We start from the raw sequence: 21,788 nt of genomic DNA on the forward strand, positions 1-21,788 counted from the left end.
CTGCCCGCGCCTCTGCCTGTCCCCCTACTCCTCGCGCCAAGGACCCCAGCCACCGCCGTCTCGGCTCGTGCCAGGGACCCCGTGCCACCTCCCGGGCGGCCTCCGCGCAGCAAGAGCAATGCAGACTGTCCCGCTGGCGGTCTAGACCCCCACGACTCTGCCCTTCCACTCCCGAGGCCCTCAAAGACGGGCGGTGGGTGCCCAGAGGTGCTCGGCGACACCTTCCTTCGGCCCGAAAGGACCTTCCTGGCCGCACCGAACCGACCCTTCCTTCATGCTGCAGTGCTGCAACATTTCCGCCACCGAGGGGGGAAAGCGGCCGCGATCCCAAACAAAACACAAGAATTGGTGTGTGACTCATCTGCTTGGATACCTCCAGCCCCCAAACTGTCTTCCAGGAGTTTTCTTAGCCGAAGCTGTCCGATGTTTGAGGCTTTTCTTCCCAGGGAAGAAGATGGACTGAAAGCTGCCAGTTGGGGACTTTTTGCGATCAGGGCGCTGCTGGGTTTTAAAGGAGGTGATGGGGATTGCGCTGGCTTATCTTCCCACTCAAGTGAAGAGTTGTTGATGTTCACTGGTTATGCTTGGACAATGCGCAGTTTGTTTTAATTTAAAATTTTGGGGGGGATAGGGGCATAGGCTTGTGAAGGGCAGTCCGGATCCGGTGGAACTCCTCTTTGTCCTTTGGTAGGAGAGACACCCCCAGTCTGTCCTCGATGCCGTCAGCCTTGGCCATCTTCACTTGCCGCCCGAACTCGCACCCATTTCAGGAGCGCCATGTCTACCTGGACGAACCCATTAAAATCGGCCGCTCGGTGGCTCGCTGTCGACCAGCGCAGAATAATGCTACCTTTGATTGCAAAGTGCTGTCAAGGAATCATGCTCTCGTCTGGTTTGATCACAAGACGGGCAAGGTAATGTCACCACATTATCTAACAATCTTTACTTCTCGTTTCCCTTTGCCCTTTTTGCATAATGTATGCAGGATCCCAGCTTTTGCACCCAGAGGAGACTTTGAGCAAGGCCATGGAACCAACTTTTTGGGTATTTGGTTCTACTGGAAGTTTAGTTGAGGTGGTTGAATGGAAAACAGAGAAGGTATTGTAATTAAATGCCTCGGGAGGGCGATGGCATCTTGATAATGTGGTCATTCCCAGTGAAATCCCAAACTCTCATTCATTTCAGAAAACTAGATAGTGAAACTTGGCTTTTTGCTTCAATCTTTTTAGAAAGGTGAATTTGCCGTTTAGTGTTTGAATAAGCAAGCGGCAGTTCCCAAAGCAATGCAGGGAATCTGTGGCCAGTATTACACTGGGGCTCAGGTGTCTCAGGGGTGAAATGGAGTTAGCACAGCTTTTAGCTGAGTTCAGATCATGGTCTTTCTAGTAAGGACGGTTGTTTGTGTAAATTAACATTTTTGAAATATTTGATAAGGAGTAATTTGCAATTTTCAAAGCCAGTTTCATTAATCATGAACAACTGTAGCTTTACATTTTGAGAGTTTTGTTTGCAAGTTGGGTGAACATACATGTATTGCTTTTGAAAATCATTTTTGGTGTTCCTTGCAAGAACTTACTAAAAATACTTAATGCATACTTGTAAAGGTGATATTTAAAAATCAGTGTTATGAAATTAATTTACTTTCTGAAATTATATCCAGTTCTATCAAATATTGCATTACCTAGATGTGATAGGATGAATTTAATGCTCTTTAAGTGTGCTCCTTTTTGCATTTTTATGTTGGCACCCTAATTTACTATACTTGTGGGTGCTTATATTTTAAGAATACAAGAAAAAGTCAAATAAGACCCTTTCAATTTTTAATACTTAATTTGTGTGAAGAATATACTGAAGAACTCATTTTTGTGCTTTTGAGATACTGAATCGGTTCCAACTTAGATTAAGTTATGTAAGACTAATAGAAATACCTTGGGCTTCACCTCCTGACTTTTTGCTTCCTCTTCCCGAGTTAAATGATGAAATCTTTTTTAAAAGAAGAATTTAACTTTCCAATGGTAGTATTTTGAAATGAAAGAAACTTGAGCTTCAAAAAAAAAAGAGAAAGCAATACTCTGTTGCTACAGAATTAAGGAATTATTATATAAATCATTTTTCAAATAAAGGAGGAAGAGATTGTGCTTGCATAATACCTATGTCTTACTCTGTGTGTAGGATGTGAACTGAAAAAGATGTTAATTTTTCTGTATAACACCAGATGTTCATTTACCTATGGAACAGACCCTTTTTCTTTCTCTGTAGAAACTGAAGTTTGGGTGTCTGAAAGACTTCATAGATTACCCATAATCATTTAAAGTGAATATTCATGGAACTCATCTTTCCAGCTATCAAATTCAAACTTCAGTTAACTGCCAGTGCCTTAATTCAACCAGCTTTGACCTTTTTGTCTAAGCTAAGGTCCAACTTACTCAAATAACAGGTTTGCTTAAACTACATAATCCGCAAAGGCACCTGCTTTACTTTGGTACGCTACTCAAAAGAGACTCAGGTTTTTTTACTTATTTAAAAAATAGTGATTACATGAGCAGTGCTTTTCATGGCTATACTAAACCCCCCACAGTAGATTATTTTGAGATGGCTAAGTCTAGATCCATAGTGAGTATTGTGTAAATTGAGCAGACATGTTAAAATTGAGTGGAATTTGTATTTAGAAAAACTTATCTTTAAAAGAGACACAGCTTATTTCCACCATTTTCACTTTTTTCCTGCTTTAGCTAAAAACAGGGTATGAGGCCATTACTTTAGGTATAGATATAATTATTGATTACTGCACAGCCTAATTTAGTTAAAACAAATAACCTGTCAGATTTTGCCATGTGATCAAATTATTTTAGGAATAAAATTGTTTAAAAACTTAGGTTTGAACAGATAGGGTTTTATTGAGCACCTATTATGTGCCAGATACCCTGAGGTACACAATTCCAAAGAAAACCCACAGTTTGACCAAATATCACTTACTGTTTTCTATGTGTGAAATTTCCAGTTTGAGGATTTCTGCTATAATTATCTCATAACAATTAAGTCACTGAGCCTAATATATATTCCCAGCAAATTCCTTTATGCAATACCATAATCCCCTCCTTCTATAAGCATCACCTCAGGCAGGTTTTTATTTTTCAAACATCTCATCTCTAAGCCTTAGTTTTCTCTTCTGGGAATAATAGTGCCACCTACTATTGTTTTGTGGATTGATATGATCATTACTTAGCACCCTGTTTGTGGCCCTTATTAAGGGCCTAGTCCTTAGTGCTGAGGGTGTTTGAGGTGGGGGGAAAATCAAACCATCTAGGCAGCTCTTTGCAATTTCTGTATGCTATGGAATCCTAGGAAGGTAATGAGAATTGTTTTTTTCTTTCATGTGATGGCATATGTAGAAGTAATCTTTTAAATTGAACATACAAAACTGAGAACTTTGTTCAAATTGGCACTTTCTCTGGGAGGTGGAGAATTAGAGTGATATATAACCTTTGGTTGACTTTTACCTTGTGATTTTTTTCATTCTGCACTGGCCATTATAGGTGACCCATTAAAAGCTGGAAGAGGTAATAAACACTTGAAACTTTCTGATTATCCAAGTAATACATATTCATTGTAGAAAATCTGCAAAACATAGGCACATGGAGTCTAGGTGACACTTTTTAATGCTAAGTTTGTGGAATGCCTTATGGGTACTAAAAACCTGCAGGTTGGAGGGTGACAGGTTTGCCATAAAGTGGAATTTAATAAACTTTCCCAAATCATCTACTCAGGATTTTATCAGTCTGTTACTGCCCCGCTTGGGTGCTGACCCTGTGTATCATCCTTCACTTCTCTTGGAAGTCAAGCTCTTCAAATTAGATGGCATATAATAGAATGGTTATTAATCCTTCTTTTGACCAAGTTACCACTGAACAAGCAAATCTACCCATATGGTGGTTACATAGAAGGGGTAGTGAGTGGACTGCCTCCTTCTGATTTGGATGGTCCCACTTGATTTGAGTCTCTGTGGACAGGTGATAGATAGTCTAATGGTTGATACAGTAGTCTATTTGCACTCTTACTGTAGTTTACTTAGTAATAAGTGATAGTAGTATTCTACTTCCAGTTTCACTTTTTCTTACTTCAATTCAATGCATATTTTTGAGCACCTGTTCTATCATGATCTGTTTTAGTGGGGGGCACAGTGGTGAGAGGGAAGAAAACAAGAACTGGTTAGAAATTGTTATTCTTTGTAGAAGCTTATATTTTGGATACAGAGGGTGACTGTACACCTTAGTAACAGTTGATTGAGAAGGGTGCCTGTCTGTTAAGTGTCTGCCTTCTGTGATACCAGGGTCCTGAGGTTAGAGCCCTGTTGCGGACTCCCTGCTCAGTGGGGAGTCTGCTTCTCTCTCTCCACCTGCTTCTCCCCCAGCTCATGCTCTCTCTCACTCTCTTAAAAAAAAAAAAAAAATATATATATATATATATATATGTATATATATATATACACATATATATATTTATAAATATATATTTATATATTTATAAAAACAAGTGATTAAGATAAGATAGTATTAAGTAAGTTTAAACGGCAAGGGTGATGGTGTTTGAATTAGACTTTACAACAGGGGTGGATAAGTACATCTTAAGAAAAGCTGTCATTTTGGCATGGTTTTTGTGTGTTTTGGGTGGATGAAAGTAGAATAAAACAGACAAAAGCAGGTAATTTTGAATGAGTTTGACATCTTCTAGTCACTGATGAAATTGATTTTGTTGGATTGGAGAAGTTTTTTGGAGAGTAGCTATGTGTGAACATCCATTCTGTGTGACATTTTTATGTTTGTTTTTCTTTTATAAGTAGTTGTCAGACCATGGAAGAGAGGGTGTCTGCCTTATTTGTCTGTTTCTGAGTAGCTAAAGCTGAGGAGATAGTGTGGAGTGCCTTGATTAACAAACTAAGGGCATCGACCCATGTACTGTGGAAGGCCAGGAAAGTTCTCTGCAGGGCACTGACATAACAGAACCACCAATTAAAAGTGATATGACAACAATATGTAGGGAGGCCTGGAGCAAGGACAAATGGGAACAGCTTAATTAATGCTTGTATGCTAACTATGTACCATACTCAGTTCTAAATGCTTTACATGTTAATTAATCCTTAAATAACTATTTAAGATAACTGCTCATTTTCCCCACATTAACCCATAAGGAAATTAAGGCACAGAGAGATTAGATTAACTTGCCCAAGTTCACATAGCTAATAAATGGTAGAGTTGGGATTTGAATGTCGGTATTCTGACTTTTGACTCTAGAGTCTAGAACCGAAGCTCTTAACTACTCTGCTATAGCAAGGCTTTGTTAACAGTTTAGATCTGGGGCGCCTGGGTGGCTCAGTGGGTTAAGCCGCTGCCTTCGGCTCAGGTCATGATCTCAGGGTCCTGGGATCGAGTCCCGCATCGGGCTCTCTGCTCGGCAGGGAGCCTGCTTCCTCCTCTCTCTCTCTCTGCCTGCCTCTCTGCCTACTTGTGATCTCTCTCTGTCAAATAAATAAATAAAATCTTTAAAAAAAAAAAAAACAGTTTAGATCTGATATGGTTTTGTCAGGGCATTGACCATATTCACAGTAGAAATAAAAATGATTAAATGCTAGAAGGTAAAAATTACAAGTATATTAACTTGCTAATTAGGACTTCAGCAAAAAGAGAGGTTCTGTAAGTACTGGAGATTTTAGGGATGATTCATGGATAGGATACAATTTAAGCTAGATCTTAGGACTTTTAAAATAAGGCAGATGTAACTAGAGTTAGTCAGGGGAAGGAGTTTTGGTGGGAAGAGTTCCTGAAGTAAAGGCATGAAAGCAGGAATGATATGTCACATTGCGAAGTCATTGCAAAGGAAGAATCTTCAGAATTTGTCAATCAAGATAGTTTCTTTTTTCTTCTTCTCCATATCTAAACAAGACAACAAAGATCCTGGCCTCAGCTTTTGGGAGAATAGCAGATCATTGATTTTATTTATTTGTGTATTGTTTTACCAATTTTTTGTTGTTGTTGATAGAAGTAAAAATGTCATTAAGAGGTGTTGGTTTTTGTGACAAAGTAATATAATTGAAAAATGTTATGTTTGAGGCACATTGATAAAAACATGTTCAGAAAGCCAGATTGTATATCCAAAGCACAGATTTATTTCATATTTCTTACAATAGTGGAAGATTAATGAAATATTTTACCTATTCAAGTTAAAAAATGTAGGTGGTGTATATACTTAAAACCTTTTTTTCCCTGCTTAGATATTTGACTTTTCTCCTTAGGTTGAATTTACTCTTTGCCTTCTTAGGCTTCTATTTGGTTTTCTCAAGTGGTATTTATGTTAGAGCTTAATATCTATTCTCTGCGGTAAATAGGAAGGAGAGTGTCTGTCATTTAGACTTTTAAGTGAAAAGACTGTGAGATTGGTTCTTTATGTATGTCACTTACTTGAATCAAGAAAAATGATGGCATTTGTTAGCTATGGAAATATTCTAAGGAGTCTTCTGTGCAAACTTCTCTCGTTGCCACTATGAGTAAATGAACAGTTTACCTGTTTGCCCAGAAATCTTGGTTATTTCCCCATTAATTTTTAACACTATGTACAAACCCCTTCAAAATCTGTCTCTTATTTCCCTTTTTTCCAGCTCCATCTTCTATTACTCTTTTTTTTTTCCTTTGCCCCAAACTATGCAGTAGCTGTGTGACAGTGCTCTCTGTTCCTAGAACAAGTGCCTTTTTTGCTGTTTTGTCTTCCACAATGACCTTTCCCCTTCATCCCTTGAGGCCCAGTTTCAATGTGAAGCCTTCCTTAACTCCCACTAACTAAAGAATTAATAGCTTCTTCCTTTATACTCCCATAGAACTTTGTATATAATTTCATTATGGGACACAGACAACAAAATAACTATAATGCAAATGTGCTTGCCCTGCCAGATGTGAGTTCTTGAGAACAAGAGGATAGGCACTACATAAATGTTTGAATGAGTGAAATGTGAACAATAGAGCTGTCTGTACTTCTACAACCCTGATTAGGGTCAAAGGGCAGAAGGTCATTTGAGTTAGTCCTTAATTTGAGATCATGGACTCAATTACCAATAGGTAGTCTTTGTAAAAATCATTACTTACTGAGAATTTGCAGTGTGCATGACAGTTTGCTAAGCATTTTGGGACCGTAGAAAATCTTGTGTTTGGTGACATTAATTTTGAGCTATTACATATATATATCCATTCTCATGCAAAATAATACTTTTAAGGTTTTACAGTCAGAGTACTTTCTTATTTCACTTGATCTATATAACACTCTTAGGAGGTACATAAAGCAGCTAAAAGCTGGATGCCTTTTATCCAAAAGGAGTTGGATGTTCAGAGGTTATTTGTACAGGGTCATCTATTAGTAACAGTGGGAGTTGGGACCAAAATCTAGATTTTTTCCCCCTTGAAATGAAAGCCACTGTTAGACTTTTATTCTAAACTATCTTAGTATGGACTGAACAGTTACTGTAATGAAAATCTGTCTTTTACTCTCTTGAAAGATAATCTAAGCTATTATTTTCTGGGTGCATAACTAAAATGCTTATCATATGACAGACTTCCAAATTCTGTAAGAACCTGAGTTAATTATTTCTCTGAGTCAACTAGCATTTTTAAAAACATACTTCTAATACTTCCAGCAATAAATATATTTTTCCTTAGGCTTGCATTCAGGCAACTGATTCAGATTTGGGTGTTTATGCAAATGAATGAAACAGCCTTGGAAAAACTAGCCTCCCATGTAAATTTTTTATCCTTCAAAGAGAATACCTGTGAGGCGCCTCGGTGGCTCCTTTGGTTAAGCCTCAGGCTCTTGGTTTCCGCTCAGGTCATGATCTCTAGGTGGTGAGATTGAGCCTCGAGTCCTGCATTGGATTCTAAGCTTGGTGTGGAGTCCTCGTGTCCCTCTCCTCTGCTCCTCCTCCTATGTGCTCCCTCTCTCTTTCTCTCTCAAATGGATGCATAAATAAAATCTGTTTTAAAAAATAAAGAGAATAGCAGATAGGTGTAATTTGAAAAGTTTAAAAAGTTTTTGTAGGCACTTGAAAACGTGGATGTTTTTGGTGATTAATACTGTATCCTTTGTCAAATACAGTTTGGGTTAGATTTGAATTTAAAGATGTAAGAAATGTTTCCTTATTTATTTGTGTTAAGGATATGTCAGTACTTATAGGTTTATAGTTTTATCTGCATTTATAACTACTGACTTGTTCTAGATGTGAGCCAAGCAGAAATGAATTTCCAATATGGACCTTTAAGCTGTTATTTTTTATTTACACAAATAGTAGGAATACATTCTCAAAAATTCAAGCAATAAGGAATTATATAGAGAATATGTATGTTCTCCTGAACATAGTTACCTCTCTTTCTCTTCCCCTATTCCAGAAGTAACTGTTGTTATTAATTTGGTAAGTAATTTTCAAAAATTTTTCTGTTTCCTTACTTGGGTGTGTAGATCAAGAAACATAGTGTTTTGTTGTTACTTTTTTTGGTAAGTGATTGGATCATAATTTAAAATGAACTTTTTAGCTGATGATACCAAGTGAATTGTGGTAAGCTTCTCTGAAATATGTCAATATTTGAGTTCTGACCAGTATTCAGACTGCTCTAAAATTATCTCATTTAATCATCACAACAAACTTTTGAAGTAGATAGTGTTATTGTCCTGTTTACAGGTAAGAAGACTGAGTTCAGAGAGGTGAAGGAATTTCAGCATAACAAAGATGGTGGTGGAGTCAGGATTCAAATTCCAGTCATCTAATTGCAGAATGTACACTTTTGACCACTCTTTTTTTGCTACCTAAGCATTCTTAGTCATTATTAATCTAATCACTAACCTGTTACTGAAAAGTGTATCAGAAGAAAAAATGCATTGAAATAGAAACCTTGTGGGGCGCCTGGGTGGCTCAGTGGATTAAGCCTCTGCCTTCGGAGGCTCAGGTCATGATCGCAGGGTTCTGGGATCGAGCCCCGCATCTGGCTCTCTGCTCAGCAGGGAGCCTGCTTCCTCCCTCTCTCTGCCTGTCTCTCTGCCTACTTGTGATCTCTGTCTGTCAAATAAAGGAATAAAATCTTTAAAAAAAAAGAAAAAGAAATAGAAAAAATTTATTTATTATCTATTAACTCTAAGATATTTTAGAGTTTTAATTGAAGATTAGTTCCTGAAACTGTATTTATTAGTCACTTAACATTTTACAAGTAGAATAAAAACAGCTCTTTACATGAAAAGATATCGGAGGATCACTATTCAGATACTATAATATATGACAAAAGGGTTTTTCTTTCATCTGATAATTTCTGAGTTTAGTATGTTTAGAGGTTCTGTTTTAAATAGAATGTATATATATGTATGTATGACCCCCCCATATGTAAATCTAATGTAGAAAAAAAATGACTATTTTGTTTTTTTAATTTTTTATTGAAATACTAACTGAATTTAATGCTATTAGATACTAGTTATAAAGTTACTTACATTTCAAAAATCCAGGGATAGAAAATAAGATCATGCTTATATGTTACCAGTATAGCTATGGCAGTTATGCTTGTAGAAAGACAGAATTTGTAGTTCTGAATTGTTTCAGTTTGCTTGGTGAAAAGGAATGTTACAGAGTTATTATATAACCTAGCAATTCTACTCCTAGATATATACCCAAGAGAAATGAAAGCATATGTCCATACAAAAACCTAGATGTTTTAATGTTCATGGTAGCATTATTTATAATAATAAAAAAAAAGTGGAAAGAACCCAAATTTACCATCAACTAATGAATGGATAAATAAATTGTGGTTTACCTTATAATGGAATATTTTTCAGCAATAAAAAGGAATTAAGTACTTATATATACTACAGCATGGATGAACCTTGGCAGCACTATGCTAAGTGAAAGAAGCCACATGTTGTATAATTCTGTTTGTATGAAATGTGTAGGATAAGCAAATCCATAGAAAATAAGTAGATTAGTGGTTTCCAGGGTTTGGGAGTAACAGGGAGTGTGATGGTTAATTTTATATGACAATTTGGCTAGGCTATAGTAGCCAGTTTTTGGTCAAATGCCAGTTTAGATGTTGCTTTGAAGGAATTTTTAAATGCGATTAACATTGGAGTGCTTGAGTGCCTCAGTGAGTTAAGCAGCTGCCTTCATCTCAGGTCATGATCTCAGGATCCTTGGATCAAGCCCCTGGGCTGGCTCCCTGCTCAGTGGGGAGTCTGCTTCTCCCTCTCCCTCTGCACATCCCCCACACCCCCGCTTGTGCTCTATCTCTACCTCTCTCTCTCTTACAATAAATAAATAACATAAAGTAAAACGTGATTAACATTTAAATCAGTAGACATTGAAAAGGCAGATTACCCTTCAGAATGTGGGTGGGCCTCATTCTGTTAGTTGAAGCCCTTAAGAGAAAAAACTGAGGTTCCTCTGAAGGAATTCTATCGTTATAGAACCATCATACTCAAGACTGCAAGAGTACCTCTAAACTGTGTCTCTAACCTGCTGTTCTGCCCTGCAGATTTCAGACCTGACAGTCTACACAGTCATGTGAACCAATTCCTTAAAATTAATCTTTGTATATATACACATATCCTATTGGTCCTGCTTCTCTGAAGAACCTTGACTAATATAAGGAGTGACTGGTAAATAGGTATGGTTTCTTTTTGAGGTGATGAAAATGATATAAAATTGATTGTGATGGTTGCACCAGTCTGAAATGTACACTTTAAATCAGTGAATTGTATGGCATGTCAATTATATCTTAAAAAAGCTTTTCTAAAAAAAAGAATGTTAGATGGAGTAATAGCTTAGTGAAAGCAGATTAGGGTGTAGGAAGTAGAAGAGTGCAGAACAACTGTTCAAATGTGGGTGAGATTAGCAGAGCCACTTTTGAAGTACCATGTATCTTTTTTTTTTATAAATTTTTTTTTTATTTTTTTTATTTTTAAAGATTTTATTTATTTGACAGAGAGAAATCACAAGTAGATGGAGAGGCAGGCAGAGAGAGAGAGAGAGGGAAGCAGGCTCCCTGCTGAGCAGAGAGCCCGATGCGGGACTCGATCCCAGGACCCTGAGATCATGACCTGAGCCGAAGGCAGCGGCTTAACCCACTGAGCCACCCAGGCGCCCTGAAGTACCATGTATCTTAATATTTGTCACTACTTGCTTAGTGTATCTTATTTGTTAGATGTTTGTTCTAAAAACTAGTAGATGGAGAGTGTGTTCCTAATATTGAAATGTTTGTTAACAGGCACAATTTTGATACTACTGAGAAGCTGTAGTGCCAAGGTCTTAATGTGGGAGTTGGGAAATTATGGAAAGATACATTTGAAAAGCCCCAATCTAAACCCGGGGAGTTTAAGATAATAATTTTATTCAGGAGTGAATCTTTTATTTTTTAATTGGAGTATAGTTGACACACAGTGTTACATTAGTTTCCGGTGTACAACATAGTAATTGTACCGCTTTATGCATCATGTTATACTCACCACAAGTGTAGCTACCATCTGTCACCATGCAGTGCTATTATAGTACTGTTGACTATGTTCCCTTTGCTATGTCTTTTAGCCACATGACTTCTTGATTCCGTAACTGGAAGGCTGTATGTATCTACCACTCCTCCTCAACATTTTGTCCGTCCCTCCACATTCCTCCTCTCTGGCAGCATCAGTTTATTCTCTGTATTTATGGGTCTGTTTCTGCTTTTTGTTTGTTTATTCATTTGTTTTTTAGATTCCACAAGTAAGTGGAATCATAGAGTATTTGTCTTTTTCTATCTGTCTTATTTCACTTAGCATAATACCCTCTAGACCTATCCATGTTGTCACAGATGGCAAAAATTCGTTCTTTTTTTTAATGGCTGAGTAATATCCCTGTGTGGTGTGCATGTGTGTATATGTATATACACACATGCACACACACACGCATATATGCACTACATCTTCTTTATCCATTCATCTGTCAGTGGACACTTGGGTTGCTTCTGTATCTTGGCTATAAATATAAATAATGGTGTAATAAACATGGGGGGTGTCACCAGTGACTCTTTTGGGTATGTAGGCACATAGAGGGTAGTAAAATATTATTAGAACGAATCATGTTGTCTTGACTAGAAAAATGTGTTCACTTAAAAGTTGAACTTAAGGCTGATAGTGGGCGGAGTAGACTTAACCAGACTGCAGATCTACAGCGTGCACCCTCACGGCTCTTACAGCCCTCTGCCCTTCGCAGCCCTGGGTTCCGGCCAGGACACTGCCCTGGCGGTACTGGAGGACTGGTTCCAGGCAAACATGAAGGCCCAGCCAGTACCGCTTTGCCCCTGGGACCACAGCTGTCCTGTCCTGGACAGTGAAGCCACTGACCCTGGAACCGCTTGAGGAAACTGTGCAGGCCATGGAGGTAGAATGAAGTAGGATGATGCTTAAGGCTTGGAACAAAGAGAAATAAACCCAGGAAATACAAAAACAAACAAACAAACAAACAAACAAACAAAAAAAGTTGAACTTAAACTTGGACCATTATGCATTCCTACTCTTTAACAAGTGTCTGAGTGTCATATGCTTGCATTGTGGTATAATGCCTAATAGGTAGTACTGAAAAATAGAATTATAACACAAATAAGTCCGACAATAGAAGTATCTGTGAATCGCTGTTTCGAAGTAGCTAAGGGAATGAAGTATTCCTTCCCCCAGGACTGGGGACAGAAAATGTGGAAGGAAGGAAAAGGGCTTCACAGAGAAAGTTGTTTTTTAAAAAAATGCTGCTGTTTGAAGAGTCATTAGGGTTTTACTAGCTGCATTAAAAAAAGACCAGGGCATTCTAGGAGTGCCAGGCTGGCTTATTTTGTGGAGCGTTAGTCTTGGGGTTGTAAGTTGGAGCTGTATGTAGGAGGCAGATTACTTAAAAATAAAATCTTAAAAAACAGGGGGGCTGAGGGTTGGTGCGCAGGACATTCCAGCCCAAGGCAACAAACAGTATGTATTTGAGGCAGAAAAGCCTTTAAGAGAATGGTGTATTCTGGGAAATGCAAACCCAAAGTTAGTGGAGTTGGGGAGGGGAAAATAGAACTATCAAATCTTTGAGGTAGTTGAGTACTGTTGGCAAGAGGGGTTGGGGAGGCCCTGTGGCTAAAGGTTAAAGATTCTGGAGCTGGACTACCTGAGTTGGAATCGTAGCTCCACTGCTTGCCAGATTTGAGACCTTGGGAGTCTCTGTGCTTCACTTTCCCCTATCTGTGAAAATAGGCTAATAGTGGGGTTCACCTTATAGAACTGTTGTAGAGATTGAATGAGGATTCATGTAAAGCAGTTATCAGAATGCCTGGCACAGAATGAGTACTCAATAATTTGTCACTATTGTAATTTTACTTTATTTTCTTTGGTATGTTTGCACAATAAGACTGTATGCCTTTTTCCCCGTAAGTGGGCTTTTTCATTGTTAAGAAGTTTTCTCCTTTAAATGTCTGTCTTTAGAATCTCCTGAAGTAACTAAATTATTTGAAACCTTGGAACTCTTTTAAGGTGTTAAAGAAATAGTGTGATATAATTAAAAGAAATTCGTTTTTTATCCCAGGTTATTGCTGTACTACTCCTAACACTCTTGCAATCTCCAGAATTATGAATGTCTTTTGTATGCTGATAAGATGACTGGTGGCGGGGGAGTCCTAGTAGGATGGGGCTGGTCACCAGAAAGACCATGTGATTAGAGTATTAGAACTTTCAGCCCCACTTAACAATCTCCAGGAAAGGGGGTGTGGGCTGCAGATTGAGCTCTGAAAAAGCTCTTAACCATTGAAATTCAGGGACCTTTGGGTTTGGTGAACAGTACGAGGTGCTGGGGGGCTGGTTCACTGGGAGAGGGCATGGAAGCGCCTTCCACCAGACCTTGTCCTGTTCATCTCTTCCATTTGGCTGTTCTGAGTTGTGTCCTCCATAATAAACCAATAATAGTAAGTAAAGCACTTCTCTGAGTTCGAGTCATTTTAGTGAGTTTTAGTGAGGCATGAATTAGGAATCCTCTGAATTTATAGCTAGTTAGTTGGAAGTATCAGTGACAGCTTGGGGTTTTTGACTGGCATCTCAAGTGGATACAATCTTGTTGGCCCAAGCCCTTAACCTGTGGAATCTGACATTAATTCCAGGTAGATAGTGTAAGGATGGAATTGTAGGACATCCAACTTGTATTGGAGAGTTGGAGAAGTGGTGTTGGAAGATACCGTGCATTTAGTGTCAGAATTGTTGTGCATAAAAGTAGTTCAAATAGGGGTGCCTGGGTGGCTCAGCTGGTTAAGCGTCTGCCTTTGGCTCAGGTCAGAATCCTGGGGTCCTGGGATTGCACCTGATGTGGGAAAAAAATCCCTGCTCAGCAGGGAACTGCTTCTCCCTCTCCCTCTGCCACTCCCCCTGCTTGTGCTCTCTTGCTGTCTTTCTCTGTCAAATAAATAAAATATTTTAAAAAAATAGTTAAATAGTCTTATAATTAATGTCCATTATCAAGTACTACCACGTTTGTAGAGTTTCCCTGTTAAAAACAATAAAAATTAAAAAAAAAACACAATAAAAATCAGTAGCATACTTGGTTTGCCTTACTTGAAGATTTGAAATGGAAGGAGCTGAGTTAAGTAATATGATGAGAATCTAGTCAGTCATCAGGGAATATGTAAAAGAGTGCATGTCCTGTATTAGGCAACTTGGGACATAATGAAGGTATTAAGATGTTACTTCAGTCTTCAAAGAGCTTAGAGTTTAATTGGGAAGCCAAAACTGACTTCCATAAACAATTTGGGAAGAATTAAGTTCTAAATGGAATTAAGAGCTCTGTGTGATTAAGGTAGAGAAGGCTTGTTTAGAAAGGGGGATTTGGGGGCACCTGGGTGGCTCAGTTGGTTAAGCATCTGCTCTTGCCTTAGGTCATGATCCCAGGGTTCTGGGATCAAGCCCCAAATCAGGATCTCTCCTCAGCAGGGAGTCTGCTTCTCCCTGTCCCTTCGCCTCCCTGCTCATGCTCTCTGTCCCTCAACTCTATGTAAGATAAATGAATAAAATCTTTAAAAAAAAAAAAAAAAAAGGAAAAGGAAGGGGGACTTGAACTAGATCTTAAAGATTTAAGGTAGAAAATAACAGATGTCCTGGGTGCATAAAGGTCTACATAAAAAGGCATAAGCTCAGAAAGATAGGAGACAGGTGGTATGGTGTTTGTTTTTTTTTTAATATTTTATTTTATTTATTTATTTGTCAGGGAGAGAGAGAGCGAGAGCGAGCAAAAGAGCACATAAGCAGGAGGAGCAGCAGGCAGAGGGAGAGAGGGAAAAGCAAGCTCTCAGTTGAGCAAGGAGCCTGATGAGGTACTCGATCCCAGGAGACATGAGCCCCCAGGTGTCCCAAGAGAGTTGAATGTTAAGGAGCCTTACTACTGGATTGACCAGATAGTTTAAATGAAATGATAGAGGTGAACCTGAGGTTCTATTTCAGGAAGGCTGTGGAGGTACAAAGGTTGGTGGGGCAATAGGACAAAAAAATTGAAGCATAAACCTGGGGGCTAAGAATCTTGGATTTGTAACTTTGGAAAGAGCCATACTTTTCCTTAATCCATCCATATAATCCTAATAACTAAACTGATATGTTTTACAGTGGATTATAAAATGCTCATGTGCTTTAATATGCTGACTTCATAATAGGGTGATTAGAAAGTAGTGAAAATTGGATTCATGGATGTAGTGAGTAGGCAAGATTTAAAGGTTCCAAGGTATGGGTTTTATTTTCCAGATTGTTTCTCTCTTAGCACATGAGAAGATTGTGCTGTGGCATCATTTTAAGGCATATTTCTTTTGTCAGTCACTTTAAATTCTGGAATAAATTCATTTAAATACCATTTCTGATATTGCCAGAAGTATAGATTTAATATTTTGAATGAACAGTGAAGGAAGTTAAGAAGAAAAAAATAAGGCGTATGAATATCTAAGTCAGAGGCAGGTGTTAAATCATAGACCCTATATCAGAATTTCAGTAGAAATGTGTTTTAAAGCATAAAACTTATGTGGAACTACTAGTTTTAAAGAGTTAATTAATTAATTAATTAATTTGGGAGAGGGTGTGAGTGGGGAGAGGAGCAGAGGGAAAGGGAGATGGAAAGAATTTCAAGCAGACTCTGTGCTGAGCTTGGAGCCCAGTATGGGGCTCCATCTCACAATCCTGAGATCATGACCTGAGCCAAAACAAGAGTCAGATGTTTAACCTACTGAGCCACCCAGGCGCCCCTTGCATTTTAAATTGATACCATAATCTGAGTTTTGGGTTCATAATTGCCAGTTGTGTGGAGGCAGTTTTCAGATAAGCATCAGACAAGTTTATTGGGACTGTACTTGGTTTTAATAATTCTTTCCTCCCACTTCCCTCACCAGTGACCTGATTTGAGAATTGTATCAAAATTTTATCCTTGTTTTAGCTGCAACTATTTTGAAAGTTGATATAACAATAGGTAAACTGTTCATGTGTGAAAAAGTGATTAAAAAGCACTTTCAAATATTAAGTGTTTGTGTTATAGAAATTAGTAAATATTCCTTCCTACTTTTACTAATTTTTATTATTACTGCCTTGTCGTTGTAACAGTATGGAGGCTTAGGTGTGCTAGTAAATTATAAATTTTGAGAATTGTTTTCTGAAATGAGCATTTTGTTATAGGCCTGTTTCTATATAAAGTATATGAAGCATAGAACTATATAAAGCCTAATATTTAGGAGGTAGTTAAACTAACTGACAACACAATGCTTTTCTCCAAAGGAATTATAGAAGTAGTAACTTAAGAAATTTGTTTTTTTTTTTTTTTTTTAAGCTTCTTAGAGTATGGAATCTCTTTATGACGTTGGGGTAAGGAAGGACATAAAGAATTCACAAAAAGTGCATATTGGAGTAAAAGATTAGTAAATTCAAATATGTTAAACTTACTTTTTTCATTAATGAAAAAAGTAAAGAAGAAAAACAACTAGAGGAAGATATTTGTAAAACATTCGACTTGCAAAGGATTAGTGTCCAGAATATAGAAAGGATTTGTTCAAATTAATAAAAAATACAACCCAAGGGGAAAAATTGGCTAAAAGATGCAAAAAAGAATTTCACAGAAGAAGGAAGAATGGCCAATAAACTAATACCAGATGTTCAACATAACTGGGAAACTGTAAACTTGCACTTTCAGATAGCATTTATGCTCATTTAAAAAATTGAATAGAGGCACCTGGGTGGCTCAGTCAGTAAAGTATCTGACTCTCAATTTTGGCTCAGGTCATGATCTCAGGGTTGTGAGACAGAGCCCCGAGTCAGGCTCTGTGTGCTGGGCATAGGGCCTGCTTAAGATTCTCTCTCTCCCTTTGCCCCTGCACACCCCCTCCTCACGTGGGCTGGCTTGCTCTCTCTCTCTCTCTCTCTCTCTCTCTTAAAAAAAAAAAAAAGTTGAATAATATTGAGTGCCTGGCTGGCGCAGTTTGTAGGGCAAGAGACTCTTGATCTCACAGTCTTGAGTTGGAGCTCCACGCTGTGTGTGGAGATAACTGAAAAAAATAAACATTAAAAAGTTGGTTAATATCAAGTGTAGATGATACAGTAGAGCAATAGGAACTCACATGCTTTTTTTTTTTTTTAATGAATTACAGTGATTGATTTTTGAATATTAAACCAACTTTACATTCCTGGGATAAACTCCACTTGATTACACTGTATTTTTTTTTTAAGATTTTATTTATTTATTTGACAGAGAGATCACAAGTAGGCAGAGCAGCAGGCCAAGAGAGAGGGGGAAGCAGGCTCCCTGCTGAGCAGAGAGCCTGATGCAGGGCTCAATCCCAGGACCCTGAGACCATGACCTGAGCTGAAGGCAGAGGCTTAACCCACTAAGCCACCCAGGTGCCCCTACACAGTATTTTTTTTTAATGTACTGCTAGATTTGATTTGTTTATATTTTGCCAAGGATTTTTGCACATGTGTTTCATGAAGGATTAAGTTTTAAATACTTGGTAGATTTCACTAATGAAGCCACTTAGGTCTGTTTGCATTTTATTAATTTTTGTGTGGAAAGTTTTAAACTATCAGTTCAGTTTCTTTGCTAGCTACAGGACTTTTCAAGGTACTTATTTCTTCTAGAGTTAACTTTACTAGTTTGTATCTTTCAAGTAATTTGCTTGTTTCATCTAAGTTTTTGGGTTTATTGGCATAAAATTATTTATAACATTACCTTATTTTTTAAAATAGATTTTTAAAAAAGATTTTTTATTTGAGAGAGAGAGAAAACATGAGAAGGGGGAAGGGCAGAGGGAGAGGGGGAGAGGGAATCCCTAAACACACTCCCCGTTGAGCACAGAGCCTGGTGTAGGGCTTGATCCTGGGACCCTGACATATGACCTGGACTGAAGGCAGATACTTAACCAACTGAGGCATCCAGGCACCCCTATTATGTGCTTCTTTCTGCCTATTTTGGGTTTAATTTCCTCTTCTGTTTTCTTTCTTTCTCCTTCCTCCCTTCCTTCCTTCCTTCCTTCCTTCCTTCTCTTTTTTAAAGATTTTATTTATTTGAGAGAGAGAATGAACAAGAGAAAGGAAGGGGAGGGGAGGGAAGGAGATGGAGAAACAGACTCCCCTGCTGAGCAGGGCTCAATCCCAGGGCTCTTGGGATCATGACCCGAGCCAAAGGCAGACACTTAATTGACTGAGCCACCCAGACATCCTCCTCATCTGTTTTCCACTTCCTTAAATTGGAAGCTTAGATCATTGATTTAAGACCTCTCTTCTCCTCCTTCTTTTTTTTTTTTTTTAAGATTTTATTTATTTATTTAAGTACTCTTTGCACCAAACATGGGGCTTGAATCCACAACCTCAAGATCAGAGATCACATGTTCCATCAACTAAGCCAGCTGGGTACCCCAAGACCTCTCTTTTTTTAATGAAAGCATGTAATGCTCTAATATAACCATTTTGATAAACAAGTTGACATTGTTAATATGCTAAACTGTGTATACCTAAGGACATAGAAGTTCTTCACCTAAGTGTATACTCTAGAAAAACACTTTTATATCTGCATCAGGAGATATGTTCAAGCAGTTTTTAGTACTACTTTCCATAATGCCAAAAAACTGCAAGTAATCTAAACGTCCCTCAACAGGAATATGTAAATAAATACTTCTGTTAATTTATATCATAGAATACAGTACAGAGATGAACATGAATAAACAACAGCTGTGAATATCAATGCAGATGAATCTCCCAAATGTTGAATGAAAAAAGCAAGTTGCAAAGGAGTACTTCAGTTATGATGCCAGTTAATATAAAACTTAGAAATCATGATACTTATTCATATATGTGTGTTACTTCATGCATAGTAATAGAATAATAAAGTATTTCTCTGAGAGGGAAGCAGAGAATGAATACAAAAATAGCTAAATTTTACATAATATATGCTGGAAAGTGTTTTGAATACTTTACAAATGTATATTTATTTAATTCTCATAATTAAGTGAATACCTCCTATGAAGCAGGCACTATTATTATTCTCATTTATGAATAAAGGAGCTTATAAATGAGTGAAGAAAATCTTAACTACTCTAGATCACTCTGCTAGTAAGAGGTAAATCCTGTAATCAAACGGAGGCAGTCTGGCTCCAAAGTCTGTACTCTTAACCATTAAGCCATACTACTTGCCCTTGTGATGGGGTAGGGGTCTTCTCAGACTGGCTGCTAGGTATAGAAGCTTATTTTAATACTCTTTAGTTCTTATTTCTACGTTTCTGTTTATTTCTTTTAAAGATTTTATTTATTTGACAGAGAGAGACAGTGAGAGAGGGAATACAAGCAGGGAAAGTGGGAGGAAGAAGCAGGCTTCCTGTGGAGCAGGGAGCCCGATGTGGGGCTACTGGGGCTCAATCCCAGGATGCTGGGAACATGACCTGAGCTGAAGGCAGACGCTTAACGACTGAGCCACCCCAGGTGCCCCCCTGTTTATTTTTGTATATAAGATACTTCATTAAAATTTTAAAAGAAAAATAACAGGTCAAACAAACTGAAAATGAATGTAAGAACATAATCCCCTAAAATATATCCCAAATGGAAGTTTAGGCAGTCAGTATTATTAATTTTTTCTAACATATGTCCTAGATACTAATAGATCTTAAAATATTAAAAAATCAGATAGATGATGTGTTATTAATGTTTTGTATCTTGACACGGGTGGTATTTTTACTGGTGTGTTCACTCAGTGGTGATTCACAAAGCTATACACCTTTGATTAGTTCACTTCTTTGTGGGCATTCCATGCTTCAGTAAACTCTTTATAATAAACGTGTCCGTTAAGATTTTTTAAATTCCAGAGATTTCCTATTGCAGGTACATTTTTTGGGATGATCATAAGGGGATTTTAAGATGCGTTATAAAGTAAAAGGACTTATTTTTGAGATTCTCCTTCATTGAAAAGTCTATAAAAAAGGTGAGATATATTGTCAGGTAACAAAACAAGGTATAGCACAATATATACAATAATCTACCTTTTATGCAAAAGAGGGAAAATAATTTGTATTTGTTATTTATACATGAAGAAATCAGGAAGGTTATATAAGGTGTTTGTAACCTGGCTATCTGGGAGTGGGTAGAGTAGAAACTGGGTCACTATGAGATAAGGATACAGAAAGACCTTTTTCGTGCTTCCTGAACCTTGAAACTATACCTCCTATTCTAAACATTAACTTATTAATTTAAAAAGAAAGTGTATTCAGCGTAGCTCTTTTAGGTAGATTCAAGTTTATGTCCTTTTGAGACTCATATTTATTTATTTGTTGGCTATAGAATGTTTCCATTTTCAGGAGACTTGGTCTTGTATCTCTTGAAATAGAGAAATTTGGGGAATACTATACCATCAATAAGGGGTTATGTTCAAAGAGGACTTTTTCAGTTAAATTTCTAAAATCTTTTCAGAGTTCCTCCTTTTCCAATGTTACTTCAATTCTTTTCTATCCTCTGCCTTTTTTGGATGTTGTACATCTATAGCAGAACTTTTTTCTTTCTTTCTTTTAAATTATTTATTTGCATAGTAATCTCTGTATTCAACGTGGGGCTTGAACTCTTGACCCTGAGATCAACAGTCCCATGCTCTTCCAACTGAAACTATCAGCTGCCCGGCAGATCTTTTCTCATAATGATAAAGCTTTTTGTTAATAATAAGACCTTATATTTAAACAGTTTTGTAATTTAAAAAAGTACTTTTGTACTGTGACTTTGAGCTATCTGACATCATTTAATTTAAAGCAAAATATAGGAAAAGTTAGTGTTTAAATGGCCAAAGTCTCCCTTTTTTTCTTTTAAAGCTTCACTTATTAAGACACATTTTATAAGCATGACAAAAATTACTGTTTAAATCAAAATCCCCAGAAGTTGAAATAGAGATTAAGAGTATAAATCTATAACATTTTAAGGAAATGTTTAAAGCTACTCCCTTAAAATCTGGTGTAGAATTAAATTGAAAGAAAAAAGTTGTTACTTAATTTTTTTTAGGGACATTGAAAGAAAATATATTAAATACACAACCTCAGCTACATATTAGAATCATCTGGAGCTTTTAAAAGACACTGATGCTTGGCCTAGTCCCCCAGAGATTATGATTTAATACTTATAAATTATTCATATTTTTAAAAATCTATAAATTGTTAATGTCTATGAAGATCATGTTGGCTGCATGACTTTGCTATTTTGATGTAGTATTGAGAAGCAGAAATACATTAACTTAATCATAT

The 21,788-nt window shown here is 37.4% G+C and overlaps 1 protein-coding gene across 38 annotated transcripts in view; it reads left to right on the top strand.

Annotated features, from left to right (window-relative positions):
- Positions 1-219: 219 nt before the first annotated feature.
- SLMAP (sarcolemma associated protein) overlaps positions 220-21,788 on the top strand; it is a 143,403-nt gene continuing 121,834 nt past the window's right edge. For all 38 annotated transcript variants that reach the window (XM_032323142.1, XM_032323126.1, XM_032323270.1 and 35 more), the window contains exon 1: positions 220-914. In XM_032323142.1, the coding sequence (XP_032179033.1) occupies positions 717-914 (198 nt within the window). In that variant the 5' untranslated portion in view covers positions 220-716. The remainder of the gene's footprint in view (positions 915-21,788) is intronic.

The sequence above is a fragment of the Mustela erminea genome, chromosome 1 (assembly GCF_009829155.1).
Source record: "Mustela erminea isolate mMusErm1 chromosome 1, mMusErm1.Pri, whole genome shotgun sequence".
NCBI lineage: Eukaryota > Metazoa > Chordata > Mammalia > Carnivora > Mustelidae > Mustela > Mustela erminea.